The 16,323-nt window shown below is 36.6% G+C and overlaps 1 protein-coding gene across 1 annotated transcript in view; it reads left to right on the forward strand.

The window, feature by feature from the left end:
• THSD7A (thrombospondin, type I, domain containing 7A) overlaps positions 1 to 16,323 on the forward strand; it is a 209,454-nt gene that overhangs the window by 93,872 nt on the left and 99,259 nt on the right. The window contains exon 7 of the mRNA XM_014547652.1: positions 14,557 to 14,751. Within this exon, the coding sequence (XP_014403138.1) occupies positions 14,557 to 14,751 (195 nt within the window). The remainder of the gene's footprint in view (positions 1 to 14,556; positions 14,752 to 16,323) is intronic.

Genomic DNA, 16,323 nt, shown 5'->3' on the forward strand with positions numbered 1-16,323 from the left:
CAAGATCCCTGAAGTTTTAATTTTTTGCAATAACAACTCAATATTTGCTAGTGAATCCATCTAAATGCAATGACAATAATTTGTTTTTATGACTAGTGTATCATAAGTGAAAGTTTCATATTAAGTACATATATCTTATTTACTTGTGCTGATTTATGGCACTCTGGATTATTATATTGTCTTGCACGTTTACAGGGTCAGAGTGGAATTCTCTTCTTTCAACTAAAAAGTAGAATGAATCATTTTAAGTCAAAACAAAAATTGCCAGAGGTCAAAAAGAGATATATTAAATAGATAGCAGGCAAAAAAAATAGGATCAGTTTGCCATCATCATCTCCTATGATTGTCTGATACTAACCTTGTTGGAGTTGTGACTATTGTTAAAATATTGCACACCCAGGAACTAATTTTGATGTTTTGAAGCCAACATAGCTGATATAGAATCAAAGAAATAAATTTCAGGGTTCAAAATGAACTAAAATCATAGCAACATTTTTCTACTTTTAGTTGAAGGCATATGATTTAATATTTAATATTTTCTAATGGGCTTGCTAATACGATTGCTGTTTATATATAAAACTTCTCTATTGCTATGAAGCAGCTGATGGTCTGTTCAGGATTAGATGAATGTCTCCTTCCTGGTAAATTAGGAATGGACTAACATAAGTCGCTGTTACTGGAGGCTGAGCTCCCCTACAAATGTTGATGATTCAGTTTTGGAGCCTCCATTCAATCTCAGCCAAATGTCCCTATATTCTTTTAAAAGACAAAATAATAATCTTGAGAGGAGAGAGACCAAATAATCTATTTGAGTACATTTAGTATTTTTTAAATTTTATCAAAAAATTGTACTGCTCACCTGTTTAAACTGTTTGTAAAATATTTGATGCAGATAAAAGATATTTCATGCATGTTAAATGCCATAAGGCATAAAGATAAAATAAGCCTTAATTAAAACATTATCCAATTGCATAAGCAGAACATTACTAATAGAATTGAGTCTCCCTGAACCCTCATAAACTCATCCCCCTAGCTCCTACTAAGCTCCTCTCCAGAGTGATTTTCTAAGTGAATTTTTTAATCATTTTTTTTTTGCCATATCACATGGTTTTTCCACATTGAATGCAGCAGATGAAGCAGCAAGAAAAGGGTGGAGGTGCCAAGAACCAGCTCATCACAGGGCCTTTTAGGACTTGGGAAATAATTGTACAGTAATGGGAAACCACTGGAAGATTTCAGCAGAGGACCAATGGAATCGGAATTATGTCTTCAAAACATTGTTCTGGCTGCCGAGAGGGGAAGAGCAAGAGTGGAAGCGGAACCAATAAAGTGGCCGAATCAGTAACAAAATGATCAGGCTACAAATGAACCAAATACAACAGTAGCCATATAAATCAAGTAGAGTCCTTATAACTAGTAGAAAAAAATGTATTCTCTTGGCTAGAAAATGCTTAGTTAACAGAAAAACTTTAAAAAAAATAAAAACATCACAATGCTTGTATTTCGTAGTGTCCCTTGGTGAAGTTAAATTATTTGTACGTGTTGATACCTCTACTTTCGTCCTGCCTCAGGAACTATGCCATTGCTCCAAGACCTCATTATGACTGTATTATTGCCATAAACGTTTATTTAATTTGCTTGAGAAGTTCTTTTAAGACCAGGTACTCTTTGTAAAGCACTCTTAGATTCTGCACTGCATAATTTCACATTCTTATCCTGCCAAGTCACTACCAGAAAGAAACTAGGTAATGAGCCCTACAGATATACAAATTTCCGGCTGTAAGGCATATGCCAGTAATGCAATAACTTCACAAATGGCATTCAGTTAGCATGCTTCATTTCCTAATTATTTAAAATCCTTAATTCATTCTTAATCATGAAAATTGTCCCTAGCCTCATTCACTAAACACATCAATTATTATGTGAATTCCTATTTTCACTCTAATGGAAAAGATGATTCTCCCTGAGTCCATCTATGCCTTTTCTTTTAATTATATAAATTTTCTAGTGTATTTAGTTATTGGCCTTAAATGTAAGTTCAAAATACCTGCTTTTAATTTTAATGGCTTTGTCCATGGCAGAGCTTTTATTCCCAATTCAATTGAGAGAGTTCCTTTCCCTTTTCTCTAATTGTTATCAACTCTTTTGAATTAAAAAAAAATGTTCCTTTGCAAAGTACTGTTCGTTTTTGGAAACATAAGTTGTACCTGAGTTCTGTTTTGTTTTGTTTTTAATGTTTTTATTGATTTCAGAGAGAGGAAGGAAAAGCGAGAGAGAGATAAAAACATCAGTGATGAAAGAGAATCATTGATCAGCTGTCTCCTGCATGCCCCCCATTGGGGATCGAGCACACAACCAGGATATGTGCCCTGATCTGGAATTGAACCTCAATCTCCTGGTTCATGGCTCAATGCTCAACCACTGAGCCATGTAGGCCAGGCCTGAGTTCTTTTAAATACTTAAATAATTCAAGTCTTATAGCAAATATTATAAATGGATGCTTGGAATTAGGGACCATACATTTGTAAGACCTTTTAGAGAGAAGCATAGGACAACTAATGAAATGAGCTATAAAATTTTAATCATTATTTCCCTTTATCAAAGAATTTTAATCCTCTTGTATTGAGGACACTAAGTTCTTCCTCCTTTCAAAGCATAATTGAATTTTATTATCCTCTAAAGCTTCATAAATTCAAGACTTTTCCTAGGCAATGATATTTCTGTCAAATCCACCCACTGAATGCGATGAGAACATGATGGCCACAGCTGAGTTCAGCAGTTGGGAGTTCTGAAACATACCTACATCTCTGCAGTCTCTGAGTGGTTGCCTCATATGTACAAGAACTTAATAGTTTACCTGGACAGTTATCCTTAAGAAAAAAGTTTTCTGGGTGGGACATGCTTTTAAGTATTACAGGTTATTGGCAGCGCATTGCACTACAAAAGTTGTTTACCAAAAGGATGATCCGTGGTGTCCATGCTATCTTTGAAACAATGCTGAACTGGCGTTGACTTTGAACTGATTCCTCAGAAACTACCTTATTTCTAATGTCCCCTGGGGAAATAGAATGGGGTGAATTATTATCAATACCATTAATTTTAAATGTGGGAGATGTGCCAAAACATATTGCCTATCTCAGCAGATACATACCTGTTAAAATTAGCTTATTGATGTATGTCAATTTCTAGATCCATGGTTTCTATATTATCTCCTGTAATAAAGTCTCCAAATTGTTTAGCTTCAGTTCTGTTATTTGTATAGGTGTAATTACTTTATCAGGCCAATAACATTATATCTTTCCTACTCCCAGGTTGTTGACTTTGGTTCTACTCTCAGTTGGCTGAATGTCTTCGATCATTTTGTTTCACTTTCAAGAAGAATCCCATTGGGTGTTCATAACCCCATATTGGAGTGAGATTTGCTGCTTTTATATTTGATCTCTGTAGTTTTTTCACTTATAAAAATGAGATAGTATTTCCTGCTTCTCAAGATTATTGTAAGCAGTTTACATAGCAGAGGAATGTTGCCATTGGGAAAAGTGTAATTTATTTGTGTTTTCTTGGTGCATCAGATAATTGACCATAATGCTGTGAGGTACATCTGTAATCTCTGTAATGGCATCATCTATGAGAAAATAACAAGTGTTGCATCCCTAAATCTCAGTTCCATATCGTCACTTAATGAATACTAGAAACCCAACTAAATCGTTAACTTGTGTTATGACCTTGGGCAAGTATTTTCTCTGGGCCTTATTTCATAATTCTTTAACTAGATCTCTCCCATATCTTTCTTTTCCTGTGATTTCTGTGATTATATGCAAATAACAGTGTTCTATTGGAGAATCACAAGAAAGGATAGGTAACTAAATTAGTTCACTCAAATTGTAAGAAAGACAGTGTAACATTAGGCATATTAATTGATTTTTTAAAAATATATTTTTATTGATTTCAGAGAGGAAGAGAAAGAAACATCAATGATAAGAGAGAATCATTGATCAGCTGCCTCCTGCATGCCCCACACTGGGGATGGAGCCCACAACCCGGGCATGTGCCCTGACCAGGAATTAAACTGTGACCTCCTGGTTTATAGGTCAACGCTCAACCACTGAGCCACGCCAACCAGGCTGATTTTGATGCATTAGTTTCCTTCTCTAGAATATGAGTATAATAATCTGCCAACCTCATAGGATTGTTGAGAATTACATCAATTAAAACTTGTAAAGAACTTAGTTCCCATCACACTGAAGTGCCTATAAATATTAGCAATTATTAGTTCTAGATTGTGATTTTATGTTCATGTCCCTTAGAAAATCGGAAGCATGGTATTCATATATGAACATGGCTTTTCTTTATACTTCTGACTTATTGTAGAATTGATCACTTGAAAAATTTATGATCTTAAAGATCAGCTGGCAAGATTTCCCTGTTTGGGTCTCTATTGTTATTCTTCATTGACTTGCCTGTAAGTTAACTTGTCTCAAAATGTGAACACCTAAATCCCCTGTTATTTTGACTCTGTGTATTTCATCTCATCCATCCCTACCCCCCTCCAGCTTTGTAAGTCCATCGAAATCCAAGCAGAGTAGCTTGTTATTCCTACCCGCAGGGTAAAGACTTCAAAGTCTTATTAGCACATTAGGTACAGAACTCACTCTGCCTTCGCTTTCTCTCATGGTTTGATCATATAGGCAGACCCTGTTCCATTTTTCATATGTACACATAAACCAAACACTTTTTAAGATCTCTCTAGTTCAATAGTGGTTTTGATTTTTTAAAGGGCTTTTATGCGAGCATTATCTTGGTAGACAATGCTAGAAGATGCAGTTTTCCACTAGAAAGTACTCAAATTGGTCTTACATTGTCTTCACTAATACAGTTTAGCAACTACTATAGAATTGGGGAATAAAACTGCTGTCAGTATCTAAGTGAATGTTATCATTGTTTCCTTAGAATTGAAGCTGATTTTTAGCAAAGATTCACATGTGTAAGTGCTATGTATTTCTCTTCTTTCTTTATTGACTTACGGTTTATATTTCTGACATTTATCCTCATAACCATATGGTGCAGGTGCCTCCCTAAAGCTTACTTCCTGGTTATTACATATATTCCAGAGGGATGGATCTCAGTCAGCACCTAGTTTCAGACTGATTGGAAGCCAGATCCTCAGGCAACAACTTGTAAAGCAGGGGTGGGGAACCTTTTTTCTGCCAAGGGCCATTTTGGATATTTATAACATCATTTTCAGGCCATACAAAATCAGCTTAAAAATTAGCCTGCTCTATTTGGCCCAACATTTAATTAACTCACCCCTAATACCTTGGCAGGGCCAGACCAAATGATTTCATGGGCCTTATATAGCCGCGGGCCTGATGTTCCCCACTCCTGTTCTAAAGCCTGCAAATGTCTACATTTCTATGGAGCCACAATCTAAACCCTGCTGACATCCAAGTCAGATGATTCTGAAGTGTTCCCTGTGCTACAGTTGCAAAAATCAGTGCTCCAATGCCGATTCCAGAAAGCTTAGGAGATAACATTGAGATTAGAGAGACAGAGAGAGAGCACAAATATGGCCTTTCCCGCCCACTTTCCCTGAGAGCATCTCCGAAGGTTTCAAATGTGTGGCAAACTTAAAGCCTGCCTGTCAGGTTGAAGCTCTAAGATAGAGCTGGGAGTATATTTCAGTCTGCCATCTGTGGTGCCCTGGGGCACTAGTCGGTCACAAACTGTCTCTCTGATTGTTACAATCCCGTGGACCCCAGGAACACAGGCCCAGGCACTCAAGGGGTGTCTCTTAGGTTGCCACCACAAAAGCTGGCACCAGACTTAAAACGACCAGGGCACCAGACTTGTGTGAAAGCTCTGCTCTTGGAGATACTAGCACTGTGGAGCATGGCAAGGAAGAATGCAAGATGGCACCTGCCAGCTTTAGCAAGACAAGGAAAGGCCAGGGATGATTCACATCAGCTGGCTTTAGCAAGGTAGAGGGAGAGCACTGAAATGGCACCTGTCAGCTCCTCGGTCCCCAGAAAATCACATAGGCCCTGCCCCTCCAGCAGATGCTTTACGATTAGCAAATCAACCTCACTCACATACAGTCTGGGTGCTTTCCAAACTGCTGCCTCTGCACTCAGCCCTGGGGCAAGTGAGTCTGTGTGTGAGCCTTTCAAGAACAGGTTCTCATTTTGCTACCCCTGGTCTCATGGACACTAGTCTTGTTGGTTTTCAAAGCCAGATGTTTTGGGTACTCATCTCTCAGGTGCAGGCCTTAAGAGTTGGAATGTCTGGTGTGGGATACAAACCCTTTGCTCCTCAGGGAGAAGCTCTGGATTCGTGAGATCCCTCTTGAGTGTGAGTTGCTGCTCCATCTCGGTCTCCTACCCACATCAGTGTGGCCCTTTTCTTGTTTGATGTGAAACAGTTGTTCAGCCAGTTTTCAGGTTGTATTCAGAGGGAATTGTTCTAGATGTAGCTATAGATTCGGTGTGTCTGTGGGAGGAAGTGAGTTAGAATCTTCCTACATCACCATTTTGTCCTGCCCCCCATCCCTTAGGGATCCTTTTTATATGAATATTTCTAAGATTTTTCTTTCTAGATTCAATTGAGTAGTTTAGTTCTCTCATTGGACCTGAAGATGGAAATATTTAGATACACCCACCACCACCATCAAGTTTAGAAAACTGTGAGCTAGAGTAATTTTTTTTTAATATTTTCCTAGATGGCTGTTAGCATTGTCCTTTAATTTGGACATATGTTCCTGAGTTCCATTTTGGCCCATTTCAGACTAACCAACCTTTTCATCAGGACAGATATAAATGTTTTATAGAACAACAGGTTTTCTTTCTTCAACTATTTATTAATCGTGGTTTGGCTTTGTTTGATTTTAACAGAGACTTCCTATCTCAGTTGCTGTGTTGATGATGCCCTTTATCAACTGAATACATTTTTATTACAAACTCTTATGATTAACACTGAGATGGCCCTGAATAACTAACTATAAGTGTCAACTGTTGATGAAATGAGCTGGGAGTTCCTAATGCATTGGTGATGTTTAATATGGAAGCAGACCAATTAATAGGATAATATTTCCCTCATCATTGAAACTTCATTTTCTCTTGGATTAATTTCCTGTTGTTTACTAGCAGATATTCCACTATAATGAAGATTAAAGGGAGAAGATCATTACTTACTCAGGTGTAGCTCTCAGTCTGGTCTTTAGAGTCCAAACTTTCAGTGTTTCTACATGGGGGTCATCAGAAAACAGAGTTGAGAGTTTTGGAAAAATTTAGTGATGATAACTATTCTTTGAAATAGTTTTTACTTCAAAGCCCTCCTGCATAGATCAATCTCCCATTTTTTACTGCTCTCTCTTTCTCATTTCTGACCACTTAGCTTTCATTTCCTCAAAACTCTGTTCAAAGTTCACTACCTTCAAAATATCTCTCTTTAGAAACTGTGACATTTCTAATTATCCCATCAATCCACAGTCTCCCATCAATGGGACAACATTTTACATTGTTTATTTATGAATGTTTTTATGTGATAAACATAATATCTCTGTCATTTGATCTGTCTAATTTGGGCAAAATTCCAAAGTCAAGTATAGGTTTATTTAAAAATTTTAAAAAATTTTCCTATTATTCTGTAGACTTGTTTGCACATTGTGATCTTGTACTAACTATCTGTAGAATAATTTTACTTTCTTTTTATTTCTGATAATAACAAAGAGATCCCAAAATGTAGGCATGGAGAAAGAGAGGAAGTAAAGATGTTTTAAACAAGAAATTTTGAAAATTAAAATTGATTTTTAACGTAAGAGTTGATAAAGGCTCCAAGTCATCCTTTTCTAGGCAATGAGGTCCCCTGAGCCTAGTCTAGTTGCAAATAAACCAGGGCATGGGAAATGGACTAGACAACATATGTCAAGTGGAGGCAGATGGTGAAATGTCTTAAAACACAACAGACATGAATGCATGCATGATCTGGAGAGCTACAGGGAATCATTTGAGGGTGTAATGGTCTCACAGCAGTGTGGCTGGCAGACTGTTTGGTAGATAATTTGCAGGACAGATTGGAAATGTGAGACTTCCTCAGAGAGAGAATGTGAGGTAACAACCAAGACTTGAACAACAACAAAAAGGAACAAAGCAAAAGGAAAAGCCACCCAATGGTCCTTATCCACAGAGAGCCCTGCAAGGTTCCATGAGGGGCTGACAAGACTAGGACATGCAAAATACTTAACGTGATGGAGGGAGAGGCTGAAGAGAACAGCACAGGAATTGTGTTTTATTACAGAGTAATGAAATTCTAATGACATGTTTGATGTGGAACTCACTATATACATAAGCTTTTAAAGTTAAAATAAATAAGCCGTAGATCATAAGAAATGAGACTGCTTTGTTAATTGTATTGATAACTCCTCAGAATGACCCTAATATATAATTTCTTTCACTTAGCAGCATAATTTCTCTCATTTAGTATTGTAATATTGCTCAATGTAACTGCCCCATAGCACTTGAAGAAGAAATGTTTTACCGTTTATCTAGAAAATGCCTGAGAGGCTTTCTGACTGAAACTCACGTGTACAGCTGTTCAGCTTACAGTTTTTAAAAGTTGATGTAAATTATTTAGTTTATATAGAGAAAGGAGATTAAAGGAGCATTGGAGGATCCCACATTTTGGAAATTCTGCTTATCGCTGTGAGCTAAATATTCTCTGGTATAATTTTCAATTAAAAATTTTGATTAGTGCCCAGAAGTTATTTATAACACAACTCTAAATAATTTTCAAAATATGAACCAGAAAATGTAATAGTCATAATTACATAAATTGCTTTTCCTTGGATTTCTGTATTTCCTTACAACCTTAGCACTTTAACAAAAAAGACAATACAAAATTGCTGAATGATCAAGCTTATTCTGTGAGTCAAATGCAATGGTATTTGCTAATATCTTTCTGCAAGCCAATTTATAAGCAGAATTAGGAAAAGCATGATTAAGCACATGAATTCAAGTTTATTGACACACAGTGATGCTTAGAATAGAACAAATCCATTCCCATAGTCGTATGATAGAATGGTCAACTCTTCCACTGACAGAAGGTAATGATGTAGACATGGTATTGGCAAAATAGATACCATTTTTCAATCATGACACTGGGCAAGACATTTGGCTTAAATTTTTTTTCTCATTTAATATACATAATGGTACAATAAGATAAATATTATTATTAGCTTCCGTTTTTAAAATTAGGAAGCTGAATCTTAGAACAGATAAAATGGCTCAAGAGCAGACACTGGGCAAGACACTTGGCTTAAATTTTTTTCTCATTTAATATACATAACTACAATAAGATAAATATTATTAGCTTCCATTTGGAAAATTAGGAAGCTAAATCTTAGAATAGGTAAGATGGCTCAAGAGCACGTAGTTGGTAAATGGTTGTAAGATGCTATATATCTTACAGTTATGTTAAAATTCAGATAAGATTGTTATGTGAAAATGCTTTCTAGAAAGATCCAGGCAAATATGAGACTGCATTATATGCCCATCTCAATTCTTTTTAAAATTTATACGTTATCAGTAAATAACAAAATATATGAATAAGGACTTTCACTATCAAAGTCAATATGAATTTTTAAGATAATTCCTGATGAATACAAAAGACATCAGCAACTCAATAATACTTCTCAGGATTACTGTAGAGTTTGTATAGGTTTTGCAAGAAAAATCTGATCCCAAAATTATAATACTAAATAGTATGTTGTTCTCTTTTAAATATTGGCTCTGTATCTGGTTTCTTTCTGCTTTTTATTACTCCTTTCTGTTCACCCCTCTTTTAATTCCATTACATTGCCGAGTTTCAATTTTGCAATGCCTTCTGGGGTGCAATGCACATACCACTACTGTGCCTGTTAAAAACCAACCCATCATAACCATCCGCACATTTCTGTAATTAAAAACAAATCAGGATAATGCAAGGGACATTTAGGGAGTAGTGCTAATACATATATGCCTTACAATAAAACATAATTAATTATATTTTTAATGTATTAATGTTGTGTTCTTGACTAAGTTTTTAAGCTATAGAAACCTGGAAACAATAAAAAACGTGATAAACCAAGATTTACATTTCATATTATATTTAGGCTGCAGCACAATGAATGCAAAAACATTTAGTATATACTTTTACCAAGGAAAAAACGAGTGTATCCTCTTACCCCAATTCTCATTTTGCATTATTTCTATGGAAATCTTCATGAATTTTTAGTGTAATTACTTCCAGCAGATGTTTAATTCTCTTATCCTGATAATAGGAAACACAGTAGAATGAATGAATATCTTTTAGAAGAGTATATGAAACAGTTTGGCGGTGTTCATGAAAATAGGCCAAACAAGGGGAAATTTTGAACTTACTTTAAAGATGTCAAAATACATCTTTCAAGTTGATTAAAGTGATGAATTATTAAAAACAGTCTTAAAATTATATTTTCAAAGAAAAGGGGTAAATAGAGAGACAGTAACTTAAACATTAAATCCCATTTTGAGTTCATAAAAAGAAAACCAAAGCATTTTCATTTTTTCAACCGTTTGTATAGAGTATCACAAACAAATTAAAACCAGATGTGCTTCAATGTAAGATGTAAGTTGTAATATGTGGGCATTTGTTACTTCATTTAATTCTGTGTTCTATATGTAATGTAAAGTATACATTTTGCAGGTTTGGTTAAAATGCCCAGAGTTTCATGGGGTTGGGGGGGGGGGGCGGGGGGTTACATAATTGCAAAACAGGCCTTTGAAACTTTTTCTGTTGTTAAATGTTTGGCAAAAATATATACTACATTTAATCCACAAAGGCAAGTGTGAGGAGGATTCTCAGTGTTTTTTACATTATGTTCAGAATCTAGCTAAGAAATTGTCCTGAGAAAGACTAAAGAAAGAGAAATAGGTTGCATTGGTCTATACCTGCATGAGTTATAGAACTATGTCATTCATTGTAATGATAATTGGGTGTGTCTTCCCAGATTTATTGGGGTACACACTCAGATAATCAGAGTTTCTAGGATGGGGACATATGGTGGTTGAAAATGTCCTAACAGTAGGACAGATGATATGGAAAAATGAAATTTCCAGAGTGCTCAGCAGTAAAATTTCCATTTCTCTATATGGAAAGAGTATCAACCTGATGTTTAAATATGTACATGTTTAATATCCTGCTGCATATGTTCTCTGAAATAATGTCATATGAAACAGTTCTTATCTAATTGAAATAATGTTTATCAATCAAAACAAGTTTTAATATGAGTTAGAGGGATGAAATTATTTTCTGTAGCTCTTATAAGTAAAGACCTTATTTCCAGGGTCACTTTTTATATAAAAGTAAGATAGAAGAGACAGCCTCAGAAAATAGCTGGAGATAACAAGTTATGGAGTTTCCTGTGATAGCCATAAACCCAACTTTTTTTTAACTTTATTTTTTCCTAGTATTTCCCAGATGACTGATGTCTGGAATGCTGGAGATTTAGCTTAAGAGTATAGCTCCTATTAATTCCAGTCAGTGGTCAATTAATTGAGTTGATTAAAGCATCCATTGAAAGCAAAGTCAAAGATCTGAATGATTCCATATTTTCAGATTTGTTGTTATTTGTTCAATTGCTATAATCCAAAATAGTTAACCCTGGACATGTAAACAATGCATATTCTTTGTAGCTGAGACAGTGTGTGGCTGCAACCCTGCATGACTGTGCCTTGAGAAGCAACTTACAGTGCCAGTTTCTTGACTTTTTTGTAGACAAAAGCTCATCCATTATTAACTTCCTTTGCATCTTGCGTTCTCCCTACCATCATACCAGTTAAAAAGTAGATTAGGGAATTGACTAGAACTCAATTCCATGCTTCTGTCATCAAACTTCTGTTATCTGAGACAGTAAACTTAAATTTGTTGAGTTTCAATTTCCTTTAAAATAAAAAAAATAGTAACATGTTAGAAGGTTGTTGTAAAGATACAAACTTTCAGTTATAAAATATGTCACAGTGGTATAATGTACAGCATGGTGACTATAGTTAATAATACTGTATTGCATATTTGAAAGTTGCTAAGAGAGTAAATCTTAAACGTCCTCATCACAAGAAAAAAAATTTAAATATGTATGGGAACAGATGTTAATTAGACTTATTGTGCATTCTGCAATACATACAACTACTACATCATTATGTTGTATACCTGAAGCTAATATAATGTATATATCAATTATACCTCAAAAAGGTTACTATGAACATTAAGTGAGATGATGCATACAATATTCATAGCACAGTGCCTGACAAAAGATGGGCAATCAGTAACTATTCAGTGAATGAAGGTTTTCATCCAAGTATAAAGGGAAATCCTACAGAGAAACAAATGATGTTAGGTATGAAATCAAGATGAATTTGTCGTATACAGCTGCCCTTTCAAGAGGCAGTCTGGTTCTATTCAAACCACAAGAAAAAAAAGGGAAAAAAACCCTAGAGCAATGCTTCTCAGATTTTATATGCTTATGAATCACCTGAGAATTTTTTTAAATGCAAGTTATGACTCAGTGGGTAGGATCTGAGACGCTGCATTTCTCACAACCTCCAGGTGGTGCATATGCTTGCTGCCTGCTCACATTAGCAAAGTCCTAGAGCATTTGAATGCATGGTAGTTTAAGGAATACTCTACTTGCCCTGGCCGGGTAGCTCACTTGGTTAGAGCATCATCTGATACACCAAGATTGCGGGTTCGATCTCTGGTCAGAGCACATACAAGAAGCAACCAATGAATGAGTAAATAAGTGGAACAGCAAATCAATCAATGTTTCTCTCTCTCCTCTCTCTCCCTTCCTCTCGCTCCCTAAAAATCAACCCATAAAAAAAAATACTGTACTTAAATTCACATTTGTTCTCTAGCCCAACATTCTGTTTCCTGAAAGAACAGCTTAACATTAATTAATTCATTTATTCACTTAGCAGAAGATTGTTTAATGTCTACTACGCTCCAGGCTCCGTTTTAGGTTCTAAATATAAAATAATGAACAAGACAGATAAGGATTATGCCCTCATTGGGCTTTTAATATAATGGTAGTATCAGACAATAAACATTTAAGCAACTAAATAGAACAGTAGTGGTTAAAACTATAAGGAAAATGAAATGAAATTACTGTGAGATTGTGAATGGTCAATTAAGGCTCCTCTAGGAAGGAGACAATTGAACTGAAACCTGAATGTGGAGAAGCCCTCTGCTGTGTATGAAGATCTGAAATTTTCATAAAAATGAGGAGTGAATGCAAAGGCTCTGAGGCAATGTGAGATTGGTTTATAGGAGGATAGGGAAAAGGCTACTATGGCTAGACAATGGTGGGAGCATTCAGAGTGGCAAGCATGGACAAGATCACACCTGGCAAAGTTGGGGGAGTGTAGTAAGGGCTGAAATCTAAGGAAATCTTAAAGGTTGAGTCCAAGGTGAGTCTGAACAGCTCCACAGAGAGTTAAGGTATACTCTAGAAGGAATGTGCCTACAGGAAATACACCTGGGCAAGCAGAACAAGATAAGTGAAAAAGAACTAGCATAAGGAATGGGATACCGGTTGAAAAACAAAACTCAAAAAGTAAAAAATGTTCAAATTGTACATCCCTGAAGTTTACACTAAAAGAAACAAAAATGTATCACTTACACCAAATTAATCTAATCGCACACATGTAGCACACTCTCAATTGCTACAGAATAAATTCTTCTGAGTAGAAATGATTAAGTAACTATTAGCGAAGACATAAAACTGTAATTCCAGGTTGACTATAAACTGTAGCCCAACCTTGCCTTACTTTCCACAGGATGTTGGAAATTAAAGTGAAAGGGAGTAGCTGGAACAATGAAGGTTAGCAATGAAGGACATAAGACATATGCAAGCCCCTCCTTGCACTAAGAACAAAAGTCTAGTAGGAAAAATACTCATCATTATTATGTCAATTGTAAAATATTAAATGCCTTGTATTATGAATTTTGTACTCTACCTATATTCCTACAAATCCACAATGTATCATATTGTTTTATTGGAATACAAACCAAACCCTAAAGCCAATAAAAACAGAATTAAAAGAGATCCTACAGATCAGATTAAATAAAGAATGAATTATATTATGACAACTCAATTGTCATTTTAGTGAGTCTCACTAGTGAATATGCCTAATAATTTAAGGCTTGCAAACTAGTAGTTATAAATACGTAAGTGCATTTCAATTGACGTCTAATTTTCTGTCTTGTTTTTCAAGTATATGAAAAAAGGATTACATGTTAAACTGATGCCCCTAACCTTCCATCAGTGAGAAACGTCTTTGAGTTGTTTTTCTAATAGCGATGAAGGGTGGCATAGTCAGTCACCCTTTATCACCTGAGTGACTACTGCTTTGGGCACACATTTCTGATATTCATCCAGGAGGTTGGCCAGCCAGCCATATTTGGCGTCATAGCAACCGGTTGTTATGGCGTCCGGTCACTGGCTTTTTATAGGTGATAGAGTGTTGATGATGATGATGTCTTTTCCAGGAGAAGAAGTTGACAGACAGCTGTGCAGAGATGCTATCTTCCCCATCCCTGTCGCCTGTTATGCCCCGTGCCCAAGGGACTGTGTGCTCACCATGTGGTCTTCCTGGTCCTCCTGCTCATACACCTGCTCAGGGAAAACCACAGAAGGGAAACAGATACGATCTCGGTCCATTCTGGCTTATGCGGGTGAAGAAGGTAAGGTTACCAGGTTCAGAAGGCATTTGGGTTCCTTTCAGAAGTTGGCATGCATTTTATTTGTCTTGCCTGGATAAGATGATGTCAGAAAAATTGACTTCCAAAAATCCAGCAATCCTAGGAGATTTTATATCTGTTAACATACCTGACATCTTGCTTCTGATTCGGGTTGTTTTCCTGAGCAGGATGCAAGGGTGATTTCTTTCCCAGGTCCTTGTCCAGATGGATTCGAAGAATGAAGCCCCGGATAAGAGGTGGTAGATGAAAAGGGTAGAAATTTATTGGAAGCAAATACAGACTCCCAGGTAGGGAGGGGGTCCCAAGAGGGTAACCCAATAAGCTCTTTGCTGCTAAGGTTTATAAAGGCTGTAGTTCTATATCTCAATGGGATACTCCCTTCTCATTGGTCACTCTTTTGCAGAATATCAGCTTCAAAGCCCAAACCCCACATGGTACCCGCCTTATTCTCTCCCGCTTCAGTGGTAAAATTCTCTATCTCCTGTGAAAATCTGTTTTCCTTTCTCCCATTTGTCAGCATTTCTCTATCCTCTGTGAAAGTTTGTTTCCTTTTTCCCCCATACCCTGTGGTTTTTCCTTATCTTCTGTAAATGGAGGTCTTTCTCTCCCCTTATCCTGTGGCCCCTTTTTTTTTTTTTTTTCTGTAAATGTATGCCTTCTGGTGGCTCCAACCCCTCATCTATGCCTTCCTTCGCCATGGACCCTCTTTTTTCAGAAATCTCCCTAAACCTGCCTATTTTATCCCTAAAACTCCTTTCACTTCTGTTCCCTAAAATTAATCTTAAAAGCAAATCTATACTAATAAAGGGGTAATATGCTAATTAGACTGAATAGACTAGACATCTTCCGGATGTATTTCTGGACAAAGCCACGGTGGCGGGGGCCAAGGCTGAGGCAGTTAGGGGCAATCAGGCCAGCAGGGGAGAGCAGTTAGGGGCAATCAGGCCGGCAGGGGAGAGAGGCCAGACATGCCCTGAGGGGTCCCAGATTGGAGAGGGTGCAGGCTGGGCTGCGGGATTCCCCCACCCTCCCATGCACAAATTTCATGCACTGGGCCTCTAGTCTTTAATAAAAGAAGAAAGACTTTTAAACATGAGCTCACTTTGCCTTTTTTCCTACCTAATAATTCAAATTATTTCCAGTTCAAAGCATTAAACTTGTAAAAATGGCTCCCACAATTCCAGAGGTCAGGTTTCATTGGTTTTTCTCTCTTTCAGCAGTCAGTTTTTCTCTTTGAAATCACACTCCACCTTCTCATAAATAGGCAAATGTATTCAATAATAAACTTAATTTAAAAATAAACATCAGCCTGGCTGGTGCTTGACTGAATATTACATGAATGTTCAACCATTTAGTTTTCTGACCATGGGCTCTGAGATCCATAATCTCATACGTAGATTGTGTTCATTTTAAAAATATGTTGTTCTTTGATCACTTCATTCTACTGGGTGCATAAAGCATGTTTTGTCATATATTCATACCCCACTAGTGTTTGCTTCATTGTCAGGAAATAGAAGGCTCTTAGTAATTGTCTCTCAGGCTTATATCCAATGC

The sequence above is a fragment of the Myotis brandtii genome, unplaced genomic scaffold, assembly GCF_000412655.1.
Source record: "Myotis brandtii unplaced genomic scaffold, ASM41265v1 scaffold48, whole genome shotgun sequence".
NCBI classification, from domain to species: Eukaryota; Metazoa; Chordata; class Mammalia; order Chiroptera; family Vespertilionidae; genus Myotis; species Myotis brandtii.